The 25,297-nt window shown below is 39.2% G+C and overlaps 1 protein-coding gene across 3 annotated transcripts in view; it reads right to left on the reverse strand.

The window, feature by feature from the left end:
* Positions 1-2,702: 2,702 nt before the first annotated feature.
* Positions 2,703-25,297, reverse strand: part of PLCL2 (phospholipase C like 2) — a 227,761-nt gene continuing 205,166 nt past the window's right edge. For all 3 annotated transcript variants that reach the window (XM_036761542.1, XM_036761543.1, XM_036761544.1), the window contains exons 6-7: positions 18,183-18,292; positions 2,703-3,063 (exon numbers count right to left, since the gene is read on the reverse strand). In XM_036761542.1, coding sequence (XP_036617437.1) covers positions 2,881-3,063; positions 18,183-18,292 — 293 coding nt within the window. In that variant the 3' untranslated portion in view covers positions 2,703-2,880. The remainder of the gene's footprint in view (positions 3,064-18,182; positions 18,293-25,297) is intronic.

The following is a 25,297-nucleotide window of genomic DNA, read 5'->3' on the forward strand; positions in this document are numbered from 1 at the left end:
GTGTGAGAACACCAGTAGCAGAGAGGATGATGGGATGTGCCACATTCTGTTACTACGTGGTTTTGATTCCTTCTGCTAGGTCTCTGTATTTTGACTTTTTTTTCTCATTTCGCACAATTTGGAGATTATGAATATTCAGTACCACACTATCTATTAAAAATATGTGGCCAACAGTTTTGTCTGTGATAATGCTCTCCAGGATAGTTCGAGTTCTGTACGAGGATTTATTAGTTTGTGAAGGATAATGAGCTTCTGGTGTATAATTCTGGTCACTAGATTTATATTTTCACAACCTCCATTCTTATTGCTGTTTCTAGCATTTCCTAGTTGTTGATACTATTATCCTAAGCCTGGCCTCCTGCCTAGTGAATATTCTTGTACTTATATGACAGATATCCAGTCCTTAAATAGATCCATGATTTCATCCATGTGGGTATTCCCCTCAATGATGATGATTATGACCCATCTATGCTTGCCCATCCTGTGAGACTCTTACTCGGGTCCTCTCATATGTAGGTCGACAGGGGCCTTTCTTAGCATGCCAAAGGCCTGCCTCATGTTTTCTTGACATTGAGAAAATACCCATGGAGCGTGGGCTCATTCATCAGCTATCCTTTGCTCTTGCTGTGTGACCACCTGATCTTTTTTTCCCCCAATACATTTCTTTGATGCCATCATTTCCACAACTTCTTTGTAATCTCTTGTTTGCAATGGGCTGCAGCCTACTCCTGCCTATGGCCCGTCTCTCCATTGCCTTTTGGGTGATCCTCAATTTCAGTTCTCCAGGGATGGTTTGATTTCATGACTTACAGCCATACAACAACATTGGGAGAACATATTAAAAAGAGAGGTCTTTGTTTGAGTGGGAAGCTCAGGGTCATTAAAAGAGCATTGTACTTTCCCAAAGCAAGTCAGCCTTCCTTCCTCCTCTTGTTCAATTCTGGGCTCAATTTATTGTTCATTTGCTGCATTTGTCAAAGATACACACATGCATACATATATACACACATATATAGATATAATGTGTACATACACACATCTATCTATCATCTATCTTGTGAGCTCTATAGGCTGTCCATTCAACTGCATATCATTGACGGGACAAAACAGTCTCTTGATCCTTCCATCACTCCTATCATCCTTTATCTTTTGTGCTCTTCATGGCCAAACTTTTTGAAAAGGCCATCTACAATAGATGTTTCCACATTCTCTCCGCTCACTCTCTTCTTCACCCATCATCATCCAGCTTCTGACCTTATCATTCTTCTGAAACTGTCCTGTCCGTAGTTACTAAGGATCTCTTAGATGCCAAATCCATCTGCATTTTCTCAGTCCTCCTTCTCCTTGACCTCTGTGCAGCCTCTGACACTGTTGACTCTCTCCTTGATACTCTGTAGGTTTTGGGGACATCACTTTCTCCTGGTTCTTCTCCTACATTTCTGCCTGCTCTTTCTCTGTCTCCTCTGCCGGATCCTCTTCAAGATCACACCTTCTAACTACAGCTCTTTCAGGATTCTGTCCTGGGCCCTCTTTTCTTCTCCTTCTATACTATTTTATCTCTATGCTGGTGGTTCTCAAATCTACCCATCCTGCCCCAATCTTTCTGCCAACCTCCAATCTCCCGTCTCCAACTGCCTTTCAGACATCTCAAGCTGGATGATCAGCTGACATCTTAAATTCAACATGTCCAAACTGAACTCATTTTCTTTTCCCCATATCCTCCCCTTCTCCACCTTCCCTCTTACTGTGGAGGGCATCATCATTATCCAGCCCCTCAGGGTCACAATCTAGAAGTCATTCTAGATTCCTTACTATCTCTCACCCCACCCCCCATCATATCCAGTCTGTTGCCAAGTCCTGTTGATTTCCCCTTTCCAACATCTCTTAAATCTGTCGCCTTCTCTCCTCTGACACTGCCACCTCTCTGGTGCAGGCCCTCATCACCTTACACCTGGATTACTGCAATAGCTGCCAGTGGCTCTGCTCTCCTCAAGGCTCTCCCCCACTCCAATCCATCCTCCAGGCAGCCACCAAAGTGATCTTCTTTAAGTGCATGTCTCACCATGTCACCCCCTGCTCTAAACAACTCTCTTCAAAGTCATCTTTTTTTATAACTAGAAAATAAATAAAAAAGTTAAAATTTAGTTAAAAGCTTTTACTGGTATGGGAGAAATATCATAAAACTTTTTTTTTTAATGTGAACACATCACTTCACACAATGAAAAACTATTTACAATGTGTTGCTTGCAGTTTGGTCGCTTGTACATTCGACAGACAAATTTGCAGAAACGCTCTGGCAGAAATCACACGTATCTTGAGACGGAGGCCTGAGAACGGATCACTCGTCTTCCTTGTACCCCGTGGGGTCTCCCAGAGTGCCCTGAGACTTCAGCGAGCACTGTCCAATGACATTCTCCTTTTTAATTATGGCTCAGCAAGCATACCCCCCCAATCGTGTGTCACCCTAATACCTCGGATCAGCAGAAAATCACACATCCAGAAAAATGTGTCAGCTCCAACCACCCCACCCCCACCCCACCCCACCCCCAACACCATTTGTCAAGCCACGCCAACTGTAATTGCTTTTGTTCGAGAAAAACGAGCTTGTTTCTCAATGGAACTATGATGAATGATCTGCTCTTCACACTGTTACTGAATTATGACATCTGTTACACAAATATAGCATATTTTGGCCAGTAACATAATTTCTTTTGAAACAATTTATTCGCCTTCACACGCAGAATCGCTACGTACATTCACAGTTGTGCTTTAAGATTCCAAATATAATTTTCATCAGTGAGTGCAAAGCCAGCGTCTGTCCCGTGCGCCTACAGTTGGTCCTAGAGTTATAAACTCCATAACGGCTAGGCGAGAGCTCCATCATTCTCCATTTTCATCGTTGGCTTTTTCCGGGATGACCTCCAGGCTCCTCCTCGTCTTGGGTACCGAGTCTGAATTCTGAGTGCCTGGTTTATTCAGTCCACAGGAGACAGCAGCATAATGTATTTGTTTCAGGTTCTCCAACGTCTCGTTTTTAGCATATTTCAGAAGATCAGCTTGCCCCTGGAAGAACAAACACAAAGATATTAGTTATGGGTGTTTCTACAACAGCAGCCTGGAAAGGAGGCAGCTTGTCCACCGTAACACCAAAATATTTTGAGGTAGGGAGATAGATACCATATTTCTTTCTCCCTGGCATTGCATCCAAATGGTTGGATTGACTTCCAGAAAACAGGAGTCTGGTTTTTTCCCAAACTGTTGTCCATAGCATTTCTGAGGGAGTCTGGGAAATAAGTAATCCATCTGGGAAGAAAACTCTCCCCATGTACATCATTTCTGTGACCTTTCACACTCTTACTTTTCTTTCTTGTGTTATTTCTCATCCTTCCCCCAACTTTTCTTTCTTCTAAAATTTACTTTTTGAAGCCAATAACAGCTTTCCCACAAAGGTTAAGAGCTGTTACTCATCATTTTGTGCCCTGGGAAATATTTCATAACCAAATATTTAGGCCTTTTATGACCCAATGGGACAGTAAGGCTCCCTGAGGACAAGACTTAGTGAGGATGGCAGGATGTCAGGGCTGGATCTTCTCTTTGCTCATCTCTGAGACTCACTGAAGCACAGAAATTCCTACTTTTGGTATGGGGACGATGCTGGCAAATATGTTCAGTGAATTTTGAGGAAATCAGAGAAATTAGAAATTTAGTAAATTAGAGAAAAGACTATTTGGTCAAACTAAGCTGAGAACTTGTGTCAATTTGTACTTTAATAGAGGATCCTAAAAATATTTTGACAATTGTATTTCAATATAATTGGCTTCCTTCGTCATTCTACATATTTTATGTAAAACATAATACTCAGAAGGGACCTGCCCATAGATTTTACTAGATTGCCAAAGGTGTCTATGATGAAAAAAAGGTTAACAGTCCCTGCTTGAATGTATCTGTCATCTCACCAGTGTTGATACTCATTTTACTGATAATAACACAATAATAATAAAGATGATCAACGCTTAAGGCTTGCAAAGCACCTTACTAAATACATCATCTCCTTTGATCTTCAACACCACTCGATGGAGGAGGTACTTATATCCTTTCTATAGGTGAGGACACTGAGCCACAGAGAAGTTAAATGACTTTCCTGGTGTCACAGAGCTAACAGGCATCTGAAGAAGGATCTAAACTCACCTCTTCCTTACTCAGGTTCAATATGTTCACCTACTGTGCCATGCTGCCTATCGAGATGACAGTCTGTCCACATCTCAACCACACTAAGATTCTCCTCCATGTGCTTCCATACATTCTTTCTGTAGGATCAACCTAATGGGTTGGAAACTATTCTCTAATTCTTTTAAAAAAACAAACAAAAACTCAGTTTCCCCATCTCTTCCTTGGTGGAAGGACAGAGGGCTACTCACAGGCCCCACCATGCTATTGATCAGGAGAGGAGGCTTGACCCGCTCCATTTCCAACCCTGGGCTGTTTTACCTTCTTGTAGACAGTCTAATGGCTCCCCACTAGTGGGGACTCACCACAGTGGTGCTGAAACTAGTGCAGATTCTCAATCTACATAGCCCACGGCACCTTAGGACTCCTGAGCTCAAGAGTTTGGCCAGACTTGGCCTCCCTGGGAAGCATGCATTAGGCATGTGCTATTACACCTAGTTTTGCCAACCCTCTTAATGCTTCCTTCACACCAGTAGAAGGATGGGGCTGCCATCAATTATGTCTCACTCTTGCTACATTACTGGTCCCTCTCCCTCTCTAGTCATTTATGTCCTAGAAGATGTTCATTTATAGTTTCTATTTATAGTCACCAATTTAGGCTCTTTCTAGTTGCTATTTATATTCATTAATGGACATTAGTCAGTAAATGGTCATATTAGTAAATGGAAAACCTAATGTTGGGCTGACTCCTCTCACACTGCCTGTTTCTCTCTTCTTTGTTCTTTTCCTCCTTCCCTTGCTTCCCTTGTTGCCTCACCTTCCTCTCCTAGTGGCTACATTATCCTTCCTTCCTCCTTGCTCTTTGATGCTCTTCATAACCCCCACCCCCTTCCTTTTCCTTTCTTGGAACAATCCCTTCCTTTTCTCTTCAAACTTTGCAGTTTACCCCTAAATGTAATTCCTGTAAGAGCCAGAGATTTTTCACACTGGAGTTGCTTTGGGTGGTCCTTCCTCATGCAAAATCCTTCTATAGACCTGATGTCCAATGCACAGGGCCAGCTGCAAAGGGCAGGGACAGGTAACGATTATACAATCAGCAGTTCCCCTTCACTGGAAGCCAGCTGCAGGAGAATTGAGTTTTAGCTCCTGGGGAGACAAATTGCAGGGCCATTTTAAGCTGCTGGGAGAGTTGAATGAACAGAGTGGTGGGCTATTTACCACTTGCCATGTCTGATTTTCCTGTCATATATGAGTCCTTTAATTAGTGACTATAAAAAGACCTCAGTTCTCTGGCTTAAGTTTGATTGGATACTGCTTTTCTTTTATTCGTTTTCTTTTTTTTTTAATTTTGCTATTCATTGAACATGTTAATTTAAAAACTTTATTCACATCTCAAAACCAATCTAAAATATCTAAAGATTTCATTGAATGGATGCTCAATTTGGGGACAGTTTTACATTTTTCTTCAACATTAATAATATAACACATTTTTAATATCTAAAAAAAACCCTGAGCTTTTTCCCAATATAACGCGTTACTTCTAACTACCAACAACTATCAATTGAGGTCAAGGTAGGGTGGGGACAAGATGATTTGATGATGATCACTTCTTTTTACTTACACAGCCTCTGTCTTGGTTCTATACTAGGAATGCTGGGCTTGTACAATATTAGGAAAATGATAAGCTTAATTAACTATATTAATAAAATAAAAATCATATGATTATATCAATAGATGCAGAAAGGCTTATTAACGAAATGCAACTTCCCTTTCTGTTAAAAAAAAACAACACTAGGAAGCATAGGAATAAATGGACCTTTGCTCAAAATGATAAACAGATATCACTAAAACAAGCACTCCCATTCATTATATGTATGGCAGATAAACTAGAATCCTTAAAAAATCAGGGGCAAAACTATGATGTCCACTGTCACCACTTCTATTTGGCACAGTACTGGAAATGCTGACTATATAGCAATAAGAGAAGAAACAGAAACTCATGGAATAACAATGGGTAAAGAAATAGCAAAATTAATAATTTTTATAGGTAATAGCTAGCATTTACATAGCACTTTGATAGCACTTTTTATATGTTAACTTATTCAATTAGATTTGCCCAGATGATAATATGATGGTGTATTTAAGAACCAAAAGAGTCAACTAAAAATAAAATGAAACAATAACTTCAGCAAATTTGAAAGATACAAAAGAAATCTACACAAATCATCAGCATGACTACATAATACCAATAAAAGCCAGCAGAATGACAAATTCCATTTAAAATAACTACAGAATGTATAAAATGCTTGGGAGTCTATCTACAAAGATACACATGAGAACTATATAAATACAACTACAAACCACTGTTTAAAGAAATAGAGAAAGACCTAAATAATTAGAAGAATATTATTTGTTCATGGGTAGGAAGAGTCAAGATAATAAAATGACAATATTGACTAAATTATTTACTTATTCAATGCCACACTAATCAAACTACCAAAGAATTACATTGTAAAACTAAAATAAAATAACGAAATTCATACAGAGGCAAACAGGTTAAGAATCTCAATGGAAATAATGAAAAGTAGAAATAGAAGTGGGGGGAATAGCAGCATCAGTATCATTATCCACACTATTCCACAAAACAGGGATTCTCAAAACAGCTCAGTATTAGCTAAAAAAAAATAGAGATTTATCAATGAAACAGACTGGATACACAATACATAGAAGCAAATATATCTAGTACATAAGTATTTGATATATATAAAGGCCTCAGCTACTGGGATAAGGATTCACTATTTGATAAAAGCTGCTAGGAAAATTGGACAGCAGCATGGGAAAAAATAAGATTTAAGCTAATACCTCACAACTTGTGTCAAGATAAATCCTAAATGCGTGTGTGACCTAGATATAAAAGGCCATCTGCCTTAACAAATTAGAGAAATATGGAAAAACTACCTATTATCTTTACAGAAAAAAGAAAAGTTTATGACCAAAAAAGGTAGAGAGAGGATCATAGAATACAAAGTTGATAATTGTGATTACATAAAATTAAAAAGGTTTTACACAAACAAATCCAGTAAAGCTAAATGAGAAACAATTAATTGGGGGAAAAATCTTTGCAAATAAGTTTCTCTGATAAAAGCCTCATTTCTAAAGTGGACAAAGAACTAATTCAAATTTATAAGAATAAGAGCCATTTCCCAACTGATAAATGGTCTAAGGATACAATTGTGCAGTTCTCAAGGGAAAAAATCCAAGCTATCTATAGCCATATGGAAAAAAATGCTACAAATTACTACTAATTAGAGAAATACGCATTAAAACAATTCTGAGATTCTATCTCCCATCTATTAGTCTAGCAAAGATGACCAAAAAGGAAAATAATAAATGTTGAAGGGGCTGTGGGAAAACAGGCACATTGATGCACTGTTGGTAGTCTTATGAATAGGTACAGCTATTCTGGGAAACAATTTAAAATTATATACAAAATGTTATTAAACAGTTCATGCCCTTTGACCCAGCTCTACCACTGCAGAGTCTATACCCAAGAGATCAAAGAAATAACAACAGTTCTTATATATACAAACATATTGATAGCAGCTCTTTTTGGGGTAGTAAAAAGTGAGACACCGAAGGGATGGCTATCAGCGGAGGAACGACTGAGTAAGTTATAGTATATGAATGTAGTCAGTCAGAAAGCGGTGGAATGCTACTGTGCTATAAGAAAGGGGGAAAGAGATGATTTCAAAGAATCATGGGAGGACTTGTATGGATTATTGCTGAATGAAGTGATCAGAAGAATCAGAAGGATTACAAAAATGAACAATTTTGAAAGTTTTTATAAACTGATAAAAAAGGAAATGAGTACAACCAGAAGAGCAGTTTGTACACCACCAACAACACTACAATGACAAATGAATTTGAAAGCAAATGACCATCAGTACAATGACTGTCCATGATTCCAGAAGACCAAGAATAAAACAGGCTATTCTCCTCTTGGTCAGAGAAATGATGCCTTAGGGTACAGAATGAGACATATCTCTTTGCATACAGGGAATGAGGGAATTTGTTTTGCTTGACTATGAATATCTGCTACCAGGAATTTGTTTTTTCTTTTTTTTTCTAATGGAGTAGAAGGGAAAGAAAAAAGTTTTCTGTTAATTAAAAAAAATTAGAAGAGGGAAGGAACTATACATTGGGAACACGGCATGCTCTTTCTGATGCGGTCACTGGGTTGTTAGTTTTGCTCAATCATTTTACTGTGTTACAAAAACTCTCTCGTGGATTAGGGGATAATCTGTAAATGTTTTTAAAATAAAAACAAAACATCAATAAAATCTTTAAAAGTAAAAATAACCCCTCCCAATGAATTAGTTAATTGACACTGAGGAGCTGGTAAGTAGTTAATTGATTTAATTAACAGTTAATAGCATGTCTAATAGGGACTCATGAACAGCACTCACAACACCCTAGCTTCTCAGGGTTTCCCCTAAAAATATGAGAGGAAAAGTCAGTGATCCTGTGGGGCCTCTGGCTCTACTGGGGAAAGCAGCCCGGGAGCCGGTACTATACTTCCATATAGATGCGACCTCCCTCGACAGACCGTAAGCTCCCTGAAGGGAAGGAACGTTTCTTTTTTCATTTGTAAGCCTCTCATAGCACCCTCCCATCGTAGGCACTTAATAAAGACAATGCTTCCTGATTAATTGCTTGGTTAACTGGAAGGCACCTGCAGTTGATAACAAAAGGAGAGTAGGAGGGGAGAACAAATGGGACATTTCATCCTTGAAGGCATCAGATTCAAATGAAATTGTTTATTTTTTTTTTAAAGCTGAAACGAGTTCAGTGCCAAACATTAAGACGAGAGATAACTCGAAATGGGAGACTTGAATCATGTCTACAATGTTCCTATTTTAATGCTGATGTTTGAGATCAACAGGAACATTATGGAAATTAGCCGAGATGAGGCACAAAATCAGGACCCGGGTGAGTGTGCTGCAGTCGGAAACTGGTAATATTCAATAACATTCTTGCCAAGATGACACTGAAAAGGGCATTTACTGAATATGGATGAGCCGGCAGCGAGTGTGATGAGAAAAGAACGAAACGATATCTGAAAACAATAACAACAAGTGGCCGCACGGGCTCCATGTCATCGGAACCCTCAGAATGCAACGCGCCGGGAATAAAGATGGTTTGTCTTACATCAGGAAAGAAATGGGCGACTGCTTGTTCTGTTCCCTCAAAGTCCGGAGGATGACGCCTGCAAATGAGATCCTTCCAGCTCTTTCAAATGAAGCTGCCGTCGACTGAATGTCAGAATTAGAAACGGCAGTCACCCATACGCAAAGTGAGCACAGCCTGAAGTCGCTGGAACTGCGGCTGTTATGTGAATATGTATTTTTAATGCGATGATGCCCATTTAAGTCCCGGTACCTAAATTCCTTATTTAGCCATTTATACCTGACACAAGACCTTGCATAGAGAATATTGATTCATGAGCTCAGGTTGAAAATGTCCTTAGGACAGTGTGGTAAAATGGAAAAGAACATTGGATTTGGAATCCGGAGGCACGGGTTCAAATCTCACCTTCATCACTTACTGGCTGTGTGACCCGGGCTAGTTACTTCCCTTCTCTGGACTTCAATTTCCTTATCTGTAAAATGGGGTGGTTGGACTCCCTGACCTTGAAGGTCCTTTCCAGCTCTAAATGCGCTCCTGGGACCCAGTTACTATTGAGTTTTCCAAGTTTAATAGGCCTTTAGGGCCATCTGTTTGGGGAGTAGGCCCCATGTTGGCTGCCATGAGGCAGCTAAGAGCTCAATGAATAGAACACTGGAGCTGGAATCAGAAAGACATGAGTTCAAATCCCCCTTCAAACGCTTACTAGCTGTATAACCCTGGGCAACTGTGTTGGTAAGCAAAATGGGCTCTTAGCGCTTAGTTCAACCAAGTGCCCTTGAAGAGTTTGGCTTTTGTTTCCTTTGGGTAATTCAGTGTATTTCATTGAGTCTTACTAGGTGCTAAGCCCCAGGCCCAAACCCCTGTTAGGTGTAAAACCTATGTGGGTGTGGATTGGTAACTAAGGTGGGGCCCAAGGTGGGGCTAACTCAGGGGAAGGCCTAGATTACACATGAGTTTGAGTGACATGTCTGGGACAGCAGAGGCTTTTAGACCACGTAGGTTCAAGTCACTTCTTTGTGACGATTCTAGGTCACACGGGTAAGTCGCATGTGTGACTCACCCGTGACCCTGAAAAAGATATAAAACCAGGGGTTGGCTTTCTCTTCTTTGGAGCTCTTACCCACAGCAGCGGTGGTGTGAGTGACTCTGGGCCAGCCCTCATTATGAGCTCCCGGGCTGAACCTCGATGTTGGTAACTATGAATCTGTATTCGGTCTGTCTGTCGATGTTTGTAATTTGTTTAGGGCTCTCACTTTTGGTGGCTCGCAGAGACTCTGGGCAGCTGTAGCTAAGAGCCCTCCAGCTTGTAAACCCAGATGCTGGGACTTTGTTAAACTCTGGTAACTATGTACTGGGATTTGAATCAGACAAGGTCTGTCTGTCCATGTTTGTACTTTGTATTTTGCTCTGAAGTTCAGGGTGGTAGTTTTTATCCCTGAACTAAGTGAATGATATTTGTATGCTGAATTAAAGTAAGCTTGCCAACCCCTTAATGTTGCTTTCCTTACCAAAGCAGATCAAAAGAACCTGTGCTTTTGCAGCGTGTTGGCAGCTTTCTGGGTGCTGGTTGGTGGATCTCACACCCCCACAGAAACAGCAAGTCATGCCACCCGTCTGCCTCAGTCTTCTCCTCTGCAAAATGGAGCTAATAACGGCCCCTACCTGCCAGGGTTATTTGTCCTTCATTTGTCCCAGAATATCAAATGACATTTGTAAAGCGCTTTGCAAACCTTACGGCGTTCTATAAACGAAGCCAATGATACGAGGCTACGAACATAGCAGCTCACACGTATAACCTGCTCTGTTGTTTCCCAAAGCGCTTTGCTCACCACAATCTCGCAACAGTCTGAGTTTTGCCAGTCTAATTTCGCAGATGAGGAAGCTGAGGATCAGAAAGGCAGACGGCTCACCGGAGGTCATGCACCGGTCTTTTGCTCTGAGTGTAGACCTTCCCGTTAAACCATGTTAACAGGGAGACCAAGGAACCTCTAGATCCTCATGCAGTCATTGAGCCGGAGGATGTTCCTTAAAATAATAACAGTAGTAGCTATCAGTTTATATCCTTCTTTAAGGTTGGCAAAGCACTTTACAAATATCATCCCATTGGCTCCTCAAAACAACCCTGGGAGGTACATGCTATCATTGCTATCACTTCTCATTTTACAGACGAGGAAACCGAGGCTGGCAGAAGTAAAGTGACTTCCCCAGGGTCACACAACTAGTAAGTGTCTGAGGTCTTGTTTGAACTCCAGCTTCAGCAGGCTATTCACAGCGCCATAAGACCTTTTATTTTACTAAGCGTATCTGGGACCACGACAGAATTACCACAACCCCTCCCTCCCTCCTGGCCTGCTTCAGCTCCCCAGAGTTCTGCCCTAATTCTTCTCCTCTTGGGTAGAAACCCCAGGAGAGCAGAGAGGGGCAGGGGAAGTGTTCTACTTAACTCTGCTTTATCTAATCACCTTCTGGCTAATCCCTCTAAGGCCTCCCTGAAACCAAGCTCAGCTCAATTCCCCTTCATTCAACTCTTTATTCAATCACTTTCCCCTACCCCTGAACTAATTCTACTAAGGCCTTTCTCTGTCCCTCAGGCCCTAAAATGGCTTGGGTGTGAGGGCTGGGGGTAGAGCACCCAGGAGGAAGGGGAGACTTGACCCCAGGCCCTTACCCCAATTGACTTCCAGAGGTAAGCTCAAGGTAACTTTCTGGGAGGAGCCCAGAATCAGTGCTTTCTGCTTCTGGTCCCATTTGTTTGCCTCTCTTGGCCTGTAAATACCCACACTGAGAGGGTATTTATTACCCAGTACACTAGGGATATCCGTCTTGACCTATTCATGTTGCCTAAATGCTAGTGGCCATTTCTGGTCCAGCCACATTACTGACTCATCTGAGAGAGGAAACATGGCAGAGTAAACTGAGGACTGAGAGATGATAGGAGAACCAGCTGACAGAAAAGGTGCTGAGGCCAGAGGTGGAAGGTGGAATAAAGAAAGGAAAAGATCAACTGTCAGATACTACAGAGAGTTCACTGACAATGAAGCTACCGAGCCACACTGAGAACTTTCACTCATTCTCAGTAGACTGGGGGGTAGAAGTCATATATAAGGAAAGTCATATTTTTGTATATAGTTAGGTACTTTTGTAAAGGCAGCTGGTGGCTCAGTGCATAGAGCACTGGGCCTGGAGTCAGGAGGACCCGAGTTCAACTCCAGCCTCAGAAACTTTCTAGCTGTATGTCCCTGGGCAAGTCATTCAACCTCTGATTGCCTGACAAAATGGATCCACTGGAAAAGGAAATGGCAAACCATTCTAGTATCTTTGCCAAGGAAAACCCAAATGGGGTCATAAAGGGTCATACACGATTGAAACAAGTGAACAACAAATGTACTTTTACACATAGTTATTTTTACATCTTTTCATCTTTATTAGACTGAGCTCCTCCACGGCAGGGATTGTCTTTTGCCTTTCTTTCTCTGCTTGTTGACTAAGGGGTAATTAATAATTCGCAGTAGCAAGTATAGATCATTTTTTTTCTTTTTTGTCACTAAGATCTGGGTTCAAATCTTGCTTCTGATACATATTGATTACGTGACAATGAGCCAGTCTTAGTGACATCAGCCAACTCCTCAGGACTACAAATTACAGATGAGTTGATTACTTGCATTGTTGAAGATTTTTCTATGCTGGGAATTCCCTCTACCAATGAAATGACAGATTAGCCCTAACCTCCCTCACAACAAAAGATCAGCTGTCCCTCTTCCTACATTTTTATCCCACTTTGGGTCATTTTGCTTTGTCACTAATGAAACAAAGCAGCATGACACAGGATTAGGAGTCGGGTGTCATGCAGGAAGGATTTGTCTTTGGGGATGAACAAAATTGGGTGCCAAATTTAGTTCTGCTATTAATTTAGAACCAAAAAAAATAAAAAAATTTAAAACCAACCATTTTGAGGTAAGTTTCTTTTCAAGATTGGCAAAGAATACAGCCCTTAGTGACCATTCCTTCTTCCCTATGTCAAGCAGGCCTAAGCTAAGGCTTAGCCCTTAGAAGATGTTGCTCCAATTCCTACAGCTCACTATTAATTTGAAACCAATCAATGGCTCCTGTTTCTATAGCACTTTTAAAGTTTACAATGAGCTTTCCTCACAATGGTCCTCTAAGAAGCCACAAAGCAAGGTTTGGAACAGAGGCCTTCTAACTCCAAACCTAAAGAGCTCTTTGACCTATAGAGAAGATCCATAATTCCCTTGGTGTGTATACTTTCTCAGCCAGCAGATAGTCTTTATGAATTGTTATGGCATACAAGATCCACTAAGAGTCAGAGCTAATTAAATGGTGATAAACATCTTTTTTTACTGGCCTTTAAATTATTTTCAGACAGTTCATTTTCTCTGTCCTTCTGTCCCAGGCAAATCATTGTCTTTTATTTGGTGGAAAGGGGGGAAAAAGAGAAAGATGTGGGGGGACTGGGCTGCATAGATGCTCCTTCAATCATGAACTAGAAATCACCAGGGCCATCATACCCTCAACACACAGAACCAACAAGCAGACCACCTCACTCCCTGCCCCAAATGGACTCTCTCAACGGAGGTGCCCAATGCTCTTCGTGAGCCTGCAGAAGGTACGTCTGTAAATGGGGGTTACTCATATATTTTATACCCTTCTTTCCTTTTATTTTCTTAACACAGAAAGATTTTTCAAATTGCTCCAAAAAATAGTAGTACAGCCAGAGATTTAAAGATGTGGAAACTGACGTAAAAATAAGTTAAATATAAATCATGGTGAGTCAGAAGAGAAAGTGAGGAGGAGAAATATTCCTGAGTTCTAATCTTGGGCTCTGATCTGTAAATAATGCTACTCGGCATAACAGAAAGAGTCTGACAAGGACACAAGCCAGGAGGCGAAGGCATTAGTTCCAGCTCTGCTCCTAACTAAGCTGTGTGACCTTGGACAAATCATTCAACCTCTGGGAGACTCAGTTTTCTTATCTGCGACATGACAGGATTGGACTAGATCATTTCTAGCAGCCTTTCTTGCTCTAAAGGTTTATGATTCTAATCATTTAATTACAGAATAAATCTACTGTAAAGAAGGGAATGGAGTTCACAAATGGCTAGAGGAGGCACGGCAGGCTCAGAAATGACCGCTTTTTAAGGCTAAACTTTATAGAACATATGCCGAGTTTCATTACCACTTGGCTTATCACTGCAAGAATTTGGATTTGACACAGGTCAGCTCACATTTCCTCCAAAACATCAACCAAAAGTGAAAAATAGGTACAAAATCGTTCTCCTACGTGGGTGGGATTGTTCTTGCCTTATCATTCCCTACCCCATTTAAATAAAACTATCCCTCTACATTTCAGTTCCCCCAGACACCCACAATTAAGCCAGCCAAATAAATTAGAATCCAAAAGAGAAGTCAGTCAAGTATCATTTGTCAAGCACCTACTGTATTCCAGACTATGGACAAGAAAGAATTTTGATAAAAATGGCAAGTGTAACATGACTGTAAGACAAGTGGGTAGTAGGCTCTTAAGTGTTTAAAAATGGAATTTGGAATAAAGAGAAAAGGGTAATGAGCAGACCAATTTTCAGGGTGGAAAATGGCCACTAACTTTACAAAGATTGATGCTGGCTTGGAAGTTGTTCATTTGGAAAAAAGATCTGGTGCTTTAGATGACTGAAGACCTTATATTTTAATATATCCTTAAGCCTTGTGTCTAGTGGGCCATTGATCAATATTTGTTGAACTGAATTGAATTAACTGTATCGTGTGGCTGTTGAAAAACTAATTTCAGTTCAGGCTATATTCATAGAAATATGATAACCGCTTCATGGGATAATAGTGTCAGTGAACTTCGCACTGGGCAGACCATATGTGGGTGCTTAATTCTGGGTATGTCACATTTTAAGAAATATATTGACAAAAAGTGACTATTTAGAGAAGGCTGAACCCTTACTTTGGACAAGTCCTTAGCCTCCCTGGGCCTCAGCTTCTCCACCTTTAAAATGGGGGAAGATCAACTAGATTACATCTAGGTCCCTTCCAGCTCTAAACCTATATTCCTATTATGGTCTAAAAAATAGAAAAAGGAACTCTTGATGTTTATCTTGGAGAAGAGATGATTAAGGTAGATTTAACAGTTTCTTCAAATAGCTGAAGGGCTATTCCATGGAAAGCATGGTAGCCTCATGCTGTATAGTTCCAGAGACCAAGACCAGAACCTAGTTCTGTGATCACCCAACGAATTTGGATGTCCCTTCCAACTGGGCAGACCATCACCCATCTATTCCTGTCCATCCTGGAGGACCTTTGTTCAAATCCTACCATAAGTTTGCCACAGGATGTCCAGAATAGGGCCAATGGAGAGAAATATTAAGAAGACAGATTTCAGCTCAACCTAAGTTCAGACCCTTCTAACTAGGGACAGAATGATAGCCAAGGCTTCCTCTTGAGGTAGTGACTTCCTCATTAGTGGAGTCATGCAGCCAGATGCTGAATGACCATATGTCAAGGATGCTTTGGAAAGGATTCTTACAATAGGTGGGAGATTGATCCAGATGAATCCTCAGGCCTCTTTCAGCATAAAGAATCTATTATTCTTAGGGGCAGCTAGGTGACACAGTGGACAAAGCACTGGCCCTGGAGTCAGGGGAGAGACAAAATTGAAGATGTAAGAGAAAGAGGAGACCTTGGGCAAGTCACTTAGCCCCAATTGCCTGGCCCTCCCCCTGCAAAAAAAAAAGAGAAAGAGGAAATTATTAAGAGGCCACAAAGGATAGAATCAAGGGCCCAGGAAGAAGGAGGTAGCCTTGGAAAGAATAAAGGGATACCTCTCCTTCTGAGAGATGGGAAAGCAGAAGGCATGGAGGTATGCAGTACACTCCCCTAGGTCTTAAGCAGTAGGACCAGGCTAGTTAGCGAGTCAGTCAACAATGAAACCAAAATTCATTTTCATTGTGAATTTTTGGGGTTGCTGTTCACTGAGCTCTAACTCATTGGTAGTGAGACAGAAGATTTAGAGATAGAAGGAACAGAATAGAAGGAAGAAAGGGGTAAGGTGTCAGAAGAAATGTGGAAAGTGATTTCATTAAGTGAAAGGGGTTTGATATGGGAACAGAGAATTAAGCTTCACTGGGAAGAGGGACTTTGTATGAAATCAAATAAGAAAATGATTCTGCGTCACAGGGAAAGGAGACTGAATGTAAGGGGTGGGGAGAGGGAATTCTAAGAGGCAGCTGTGATAATGTCTTCACAGGTTAGAACTCAGCAGAGCAGAAGGCCACAGAGATGAAATGGTTGACAGGAGTCGGGCATTTTAATTGGCCCAGGTCCTGAACGAAAACCACCCTGGTGTATCATTCAGGTTCATAAGGCATCGAGCTGCAAGTACAAACCTCGGAGACAAAACAAGAGAAAAGCTTCAGCTCACACACCGCCGCATTCCTCCAAAATGTCAACATGATCACAGAGGTCTAAGCACCGTTGCAGACCTTACACATCCTTACAGAACGTGAATGCTTTGGAGGAAGAGGCCTTGACTTCAACAGTTAAACAGAGGCTGATTTAGGCTTTATGAAAGCAAACACATCCTCTAAATTAGAGATTTGGGAGGCCATTGGGTAGTGGATTTATAGCTGAAAGGCGGGAGAGACCATGAGGTACAGCCCTTTCAGTTTTACGGATGAGGGCACTGAGAATCAGTGAAGGTAAGGGACTTCTTTAGCGTGACTCAGCTGGAAAGAGGCAGAATTGGGATTTGAACCGGTGTGAGCAGGCCCTCTGACTCAAAGGCCATCATATATACCTTCCACCATACCACATCCCACCTAGGTTGGGGCTTCTTAACTTGGAATCCATGAGCTTGTTTTTTTAAAAAAATATTTTGATAATTGTATTTCAGTGTAAATGGTTTTCTTTGCAATCCTATGTATTTTATTTTATGCATTTAAACACTTTCTTTTGACAAGGGGTCCCTAGACACCAGACAGCAGCTAGGCAGCTAGGTGGCCTGATGGATAGAGTGCTGTGGAATCAGGCAGACCCGAGTTCAAATATGGCTTTTAGACACTTACTGGTTGAGTGACCTTGGCCAAGTCACTTTACCTGTTTGCTTCAGTTTCCCCAACTATAAAATAGGGAAAATAACAGCACCTACCTCCCAGGGTAGTTGTATGGATCAAATGAGATAATATTTATAAAGCACTTAGCAGAGCGCCTGGCACATAGTAGGTCCTGCACACAGAAAGGTAAGAACCCCTGTTCTGGTGCTCAGATTTACTGGAGATTCTGATAGGGGGATGTCTGATCTGGTCCAGGTTGGATTAGAGAGCCTCTGGTCCTCTCCAACTCTGAGATGCTGTGATCCTGATACGTGGAGGATTTGTATTGCTGTGAAGTGGTACCAAGGACCCCTTTCCTCATTTCCCTCCAATGGGAAGAACATTAAGGGCAACTGCTTCTCTTTTAAACTGTTTGATTATATCTGAGCAAGTACAGATTGTTTCTCGGGGCAGTGGTAATCATTATTCTCTAATCAATAAGAACCACTTCATACCCAAACCACAGAGACCTGTTAACATCAAAATATCCTGAAATAAAGATGGCAGGGTGGTGGCTGTGAAATCTACACCGCACCAACTAGTGGGTCCACTCTGTCTACCCTGATAGCCCATGAAGCCTTATAACCTGCAGGGAGGAGGGTTCTTTATTTGACGGGGGTATAGGCTCCAGTGGCCAGTGATGCTCAATGTTGAGATTACCGGTACCCAGCAAACCAGCAGGAACAACTGCACACAGGAAGAGAGAAAACCCAAGGTTACCTTGAGGATGGTGATGTTCCAGGTAAAGCTCTCCACTGCCTTCTGAAGTTTCCTCTCCTTCAAGCCTTCCCTCGCCCCAATGGTGTGCAAGTGTTCATGGAACTCCATGGCTGAAATGAAGAGAAGGAATGCATGATTTCCGGATTTCATTGAGGCTTTCCCAAGCACAATAGTGGTTTTTATAACAACACCTCAGACATGAAGACAGGGCTGCCCAGTGACTCTCTCTCTGGGCTCAGAGTGAGGAAAGACAGGAGTTCAAATATAGCCTTGAACCCTTGCAGTCCAAATCAGTTTGCATCTATTAGGCACTGATTGTGTCTGGGGCCAAGGATAGAAGGAGACAAAGGGCTCCCTGCCTTCAATGAGTTTATATTCTATTTATCCCTTAAAGTATATGCCTTAGGTAATTTAATCAATCTGCACTAATTAAGCACTTAGTAGATCTAAGGGCCAGAAATGGAAGAAAAAGCCAAACTATTAACAATCCCTCCCTCAAGTTGCTGAGTGTCTGAGGTCAAATTTGAACTCAGGTCTTCCTAACTCTAGGCCCATGATCTATGGGCTTTGACACCAACTACCTGATAACATCTGCAACCTACAATGGTCATTGTGATGAACAAATGAAGTGATGGACGCAGAGCACCATGCAGATCTCCACTCTAAATATTCAATACTAGAACCTGTAAATCCAAAGGCTCTAAAGTTAACTCCAAAAGGGTTTTGGAAAAGGGCAGTTGGGTTGGAATGAGTATCTAGTATTGCGAGGCGACAATTGTGAAGGTGGGCACCGCTGAATCTGTTGGCTCCTTGTTAATGTCAACAGCACTCATTAATAGCCATATCTCCATGTATCACGTTTGCACCAGAAATGTTGAAAATAATTCTTTTGCAAAGATCCAAGTGAGGTTCCTTTAGTAACTACATTATCTGATTAACTCTCATTACCATGCACAAAATTAATTTCTGACACAAAAGTTTAATTACCTTGAGAATGATAGGGGATTATTATTGATGTTAGAAATTATGCCACAGATAAAAAGAAGCCTACAAATCTTAAAATTCTTGAATAATTTGTGGTCTTTAGCTTTGATATTCCTCTTGTTTAATTTCTTTAAGTAATTATGCATTTTCTCCTAAATTTTCAATTATTTTGGCAGAGAATCATAACTATTTTAAGACAGCCACCTAGTTACTCCATGTCAACAACACTGCCACTGAATTTCTCACAAATACCAAGAGGAAGACGTTGTCAGGAACATATTGCCTAACTCTTAACACTAGACCTTGGGCCATGCTCACTCATTAGAGATGTACAACAGAGCTGACCTGGCACAATATGCATGACCAAGGAAATCAAAGGTGGATGAAGAGACAAATGTAAGGAAGTCCTACAGTGAGAATACTGTTTCTCGTCAGCTGCTGCCCCATGGCAGAAGTTGTTAATGTGCGGCCATATTGACCAGCATTGAGGAGCTATCCAATGCCAAAGATCTGACTGGCTGATCAATTGTGCTAAGAGGTGATCCCATTGCCAATGCTCATGGGAACTTGTACTCTAAGGAACTCCGTACCTTCATTGGTCAGGATCTCTTTTTTTCCAGTTGCCTTTTGCGTTAGTCTGGGGATCTCCCTCTAAGGGTTCAATGCCTATAAGGGAATGCCACAAAGGAAGCATATCCTATCCTTAGATGCTCTCAAATGAGTAGAAAGCTCAATTTCATTTTGACACATTACTCGCACATTTTATATGAACCAATGGAGGGTGTGCCAACTATCAACAACGCCGCCACCACCAACAATGGCTAGTACGATCATTACTTACACAGCACTTTTAAAGTTTGTAAAGTGCTTTACAAATATTATTTCCCTTTTATCCTTACTACAACCCTAGGCTGTAGGTGTGATCATGAATACACATTTTATAAATCAGGAAAATGTGGTAGACAGAAATTAACTGATTTGCCTAGAATCACAGAGGCAAATCCTGAGGAGGATTCAAACTCAGATCTTCCTGCCTCCAAGTCTGATACTATCTGTAGCCACCTCTTTACTTTTAAATAGTTAGAAATCCAATTTCTATTTCTAAAAATTTAGATTTCTTTTTTATATTTTTCAGGACAGTTGAAGAAGAGAGAAAAGATGCAATTTTCCTTCACTGACAATTTTTTAAAAATTATTGATACATTTTGTTTTGATACAACAAATATTTCTTAGTAGATACCCAAAGACCCTCTTTTAAAAAATCCATTCCCTGAAAAAAATGGTAAAATTCTTCATTATTAACTACAAGGAGGCATGTAGACTTTAATCTTAACATTATGGTACTAATGCTGATCATCATTTTATTAAACAGAATCCTGCTGCTTTTTCTATGTTACTTTATATACACTGTAGTCATCGCCGTTCAAGTCATATTTCTGGTCCTGCTTTCTTCACTCTTCATTCAGCTCTTCCTATCCTTCTCTGAATTTCCATACTCCTCATTTATTTTCATATTGTAACATTTCATTACTTCCCCCCCTTTTCCCTGACCCAGATATCCCTTTATGTTCTTGACTTTTTATTCTTCCAAATGAATTTTCTTCTTATTTTGTTTGGTATAGTTCTAAATCTGTAAAACAATTTGGATAACATTATCATTTTTACCATGTTAGGATGGCATATCTGTTGACTATTTGGTCAAATCGAGTAAAATCAACGACCATAAGTTGCTTGAGCACCCACTATGTGCCAGGCACTGTGCCAAGCATTGTGGCTACAAAGAAAGGCAGAAAGTGTCCCAGCCAGTCTGCAGGCAAGCACACAGTTTAATGGGGGGAACGACATGCAAATACTTATATACAAATTAGATTCATCTAATTACTTGTGTCTTCTTTTATTTCTGGGGAAATTGTTTTATAGTTTTATTTACTTAAGTCCTGGACGTGTCTTGATAAATTAATTTCCAGGTATATAGTGCATTGTGGTTATATTAAATGGAATTTTTATTCCTATCTTTCTCCAGGGTTTTGTTTTTAATATGCAGAAAGGTTGATGACTTTTGCGGATTTATTTTGTAGTACCCTCCTCTACTAAAGCTATTGTTCTGATTAATTTTTTCACTAACTATATGAAGTTTTCAATGTACATCATTATATTGTTTGTGAATAGAGATCATTTTTACCTCCCTTTTACCTACACTCATTCCTTCAATTTATTTTTCTGATTTAATTGCTATACCTTGTATCTATAGCACTTAGGTCAAATATGGTTGCTCCATCTTCTGTGGAGGTTAGCTTTTATATACATCAAAATAATCCTTGAAAATCCCTTAAATTATCCATGGTACACAATCATTTTAAAAAAATTATAGCTGAAACATGGCTAGTATAGAAATATGTTTTGCATGACTGTACGTGTATAATTTATATCAAAGTGCTTACCTTCTGAGGGGGAGGGAGGAAGGGAATTTGGGGCTCAAAATTATTTTTAAAAAGGCTAAATATTGTTTTTACATATAATTGAGAAAAAATTCTATCTTCTTAAAAACATTTTAAGTTATAGCTGAAGAGGTATTGGAATTTTTTTTTTAATGAAGGCAGTCTATATCATCAAGCAGATGGAGGAGATTCTTATAATGGAAAACAGAATGTAACTGATTTTTCACAATATCTTGCTAAGTTATTGATGATGAGATAGATTGATAGAACATTTATTAAGTACTTACTAAAAGGCACGTAAGGGCTGAGGATACAAAGACAGGCAAGGAAGACAATCCCTGCTCTCAAGGAACTTATATTCTAATGAGGAAAGACAACACAAAAAAGGGAGGTGGAAGGGAGATATCTGGAACTTTTGCTCAAAGAGAAGAAAACAAAAACAGGTAAAAATTTAACTGGCAGGAAAAATGGTGATTTGAGGAAAAATATTCTTGAGAGTGTTCATATATGTGTGATATTAAAAGGTATTTTCCACATAGATAAATGCTGCCTATTGTAGAATGATTTTCATGAATTTATTGATATAGCTGTGTCTTTAATTTTCATTAACATGGTTAATTGTGGTTTTCCTAATTTTGAACTGTCCTTGCATTCCTTATATAAACCCACCTGGTCCTAATAAACAAAATTTTGGATTATAATGCTTATAGCCACTTTTCTAAAATTTTATCTAGCATTTTTACACAAATTTTCATTTGTGATATTGGTTTGTAGTTATATTCTGATTTCTCTTTCCCTGGTTTGGTTATTAAGACTATGCCTGATTCATAAGTGGAGTTTAATAGTAAGATTCTATCTTTTTCTATTTTTGAGAATACTTTATGTAGCATAAGAGTTATTTTTAAGTGTTCAGTGTAATTTACCATGAACATTTATATGGACCTCCTTCTTTGGGACTTCATTAATAGTATTGTGATTGAAATTAAAGTACACTGAGGCACAAAGTTCCAAGTATATTCAATTTATTGATAAGGCTAGCAATTACCAACAAAAGGGGTCCCTTGACTCCTCAGCCAGTCAAAAGACGACAGGGTGGGGCTTACTAACCTTCATATAGTTTTGGGAAGGACAAGAGAACAAAGAACAGGGAGCATAAAACAATATGAATTAGTTACAAAGTCTGAAGCATCATAGATGATGGGAATGTTGGAGTAGCAACAACCCCTCTTTTCCATCTTGTTGTTATGGAAAACTCACTGGTGGTGTCCACCTGCATGGTTAGTTATAGTCACAGCAATAACAGGCCAAAATGTCTTAAAGGACAGCCCCCATTGCAGAGATAACAGGCTTTCTGGAGCTCACCTGCATCTTGAAAGGCTTGTTAACAAGATAACAGATATCTCGTAATCGTTCATGGGCAGTAAGACGTGTGGAGATAATATATTTCTTTGAATTAAGGTGATTTATGGGACTACTTAGCTCAGAAAGGACAATTTTTTTTTTACTACATATGAGAGGTGATACAGAATAGAATCAATAACAAAATGGACTGATTTTCTCAAGAGTTTCTTCAATTTTTCTTTCTGAGTTTGGATTAGACTTTTTGTTTTGTTAATTTAGGGATTAAATATTTTCATAAATATTCTTTCATTTCATTCTGTTGGCTTATAAGCTGGTATAGTAGTTCTAATAATTTTCAATATCTGCTTTTTTATTTGCTATGACCTTCCTCCTCTCAATTTTTATTTTGGTAATATGGATTTCCTCTATACACTAAATTAGCAAATCATTAATTTATACTATTAGGTTTTTTAATCAATACTTAGTTTTATCATTTTTTAGGCAATCCCTTTTTTCCATTTTTAACTCTAACTTTCAGAATCTCACTTTTTGGGGCTTTTTGGAGACTATAACTTTATTGAATTCTTTTTATTTATTTTATTTTTATTTATCAGTATTTTTACTTATTCATATTTGTCAATTCTTTGATCTCCTCTATTCACTTAAAATGTGTTCGCTCATGTGTTTTGTCCTAACAACTATTTAATAGCATCCCACAGATTTAGGGTATTTATTTCAATGCCATAGTTTTCTTTAATATAATGATTTATTTTCTCATTTGATTTCATTCTTTAGGATAACATTAGTCTCCATTTAAATCTGGATCCTCTATTCATATTTATCTAATTGATTATAATTTTGTATTGTATTGTGCTTAATATTTCTTTCTGAATTTTTAAGTTCTTTATGTTCTAGTATATGATTAATTTTTTACAAAGGTATAGAACGATGCTAAAAAAAAAGTCTACCTATTTTCACTTAGTAAACATGAGGTCCCGCCTATCTAGTCTTTTCAATATTCTGTTCAGATTCTTTTTTATTTTTCTGTTTGACTTTTCTAAGTTTAAAAGTAGAAAATTGAGGTGTCCTAGAATTTCTTACTATGTATATCTCTAGTAATTCAACTAGATTTTCCTTTAAGTACTTATATGCTATGCTATTTTTATCTTTTGAATATACTTAATATTGCCTTCTCTGACATCATAATTGTCCTCTTTTATTGGATTCAGTTAAAAAAATCTCTAATACACCATTTTAACTATGTATGGCTCTGTGTTTTCATTACATTTCTTACATGTGCCAATTTGTTAAATTTTATTTTCTGTTTCCTTATTTTCATTATTAAATTTTTTAATTTTTATTTTCTATTTCATTATTTTACCATTTCCTGTTTTATGGGTGAGTTCATGCAATTCACATTCAAAGTTATGATTGTTAAGCTTGGCTTTTCCCTTCAACAAATCCTGAGACAATATTTCTTATTTTTTTCTCCTTTCCTTCTTTTACCGGGGGAGGGAGGGAGAATGAAATCAGAATTACATATATGCAATTTCTATCACACTGAACAATTAAATTCCAGACCTCCTTTACTTCTGCCTTTCTTAGCCAAACTCTGAAATGCTGGGTCTTTCCCTTTTCTTTCAGAATCACTTTTCTACAGTTGAAAGTGGTTTTATTTCAGACAATTCCCTCCCAGATTCCACTACCCCCTCCATATGTACCCTCCTCATTCTTATTCTAGTCCCTTGTTTACTTTGTAATTTCTATGACTATAACCTTTTAAAATCTTTGCTTGTTTCATATTACATTATTTTTTTCCTTTATCATTGCTGATGGATAGCTTTGAATAATTCTGGTTGCAGTGTCTTGGTATATGGTCTGTTTCTTCTTGGCTTCTTGCAGGGGTGTACTGGTAAGTATTTAATGACTAGCTGTCTGGAAAAATGTATACACAATATGCTTTTAAGCTTAATCTGAGTTATTAACATTTTTCTATCACTTTCTTGAATCTAGACAAACATCAAAACAATAAATCAAATCCTTATTTGTGGATTTGTGCCAATTTCCAAGACATAAATGTTCACACTGAGAATTTAACAACTGGCTCTAGCATCCCCCTAACTGCTTGTGTTATTTTCTCTTTGATTTGGAACATCTCAAGCTTGAAAATCATCTTTCTGGATAAATTAAAATGGAGAATTCTCCCTGATAGTGACCTATGGATTCATTCTAATTGCACCCTAAACTCTGGCTCCACAACTTACTGTCAATTTTTTTTATGGTTTCCTGAAATGTAGTTCTCAGTTTTTGTTTTTTTTTTGTGTGTGTTTCATCATGTTCTTCTGGGTTTCT

The sequence above is a fragment of the Trichosurus vulpecula genome, chromosome 5 (genome assembly GCF_011100635.1).
Source record: "Trichosurus vulpecula isolate mTriVul1 chromosome 5, mTriVul1.pri, whole genome shotgun sequence".
Taxonomy (NCBI): Eukaryota; Metazoa; Chordata; class Mammalia; order Diprotodontia; family Phalangeridae; genus Trichosurus; species Trichosurus vulpecula.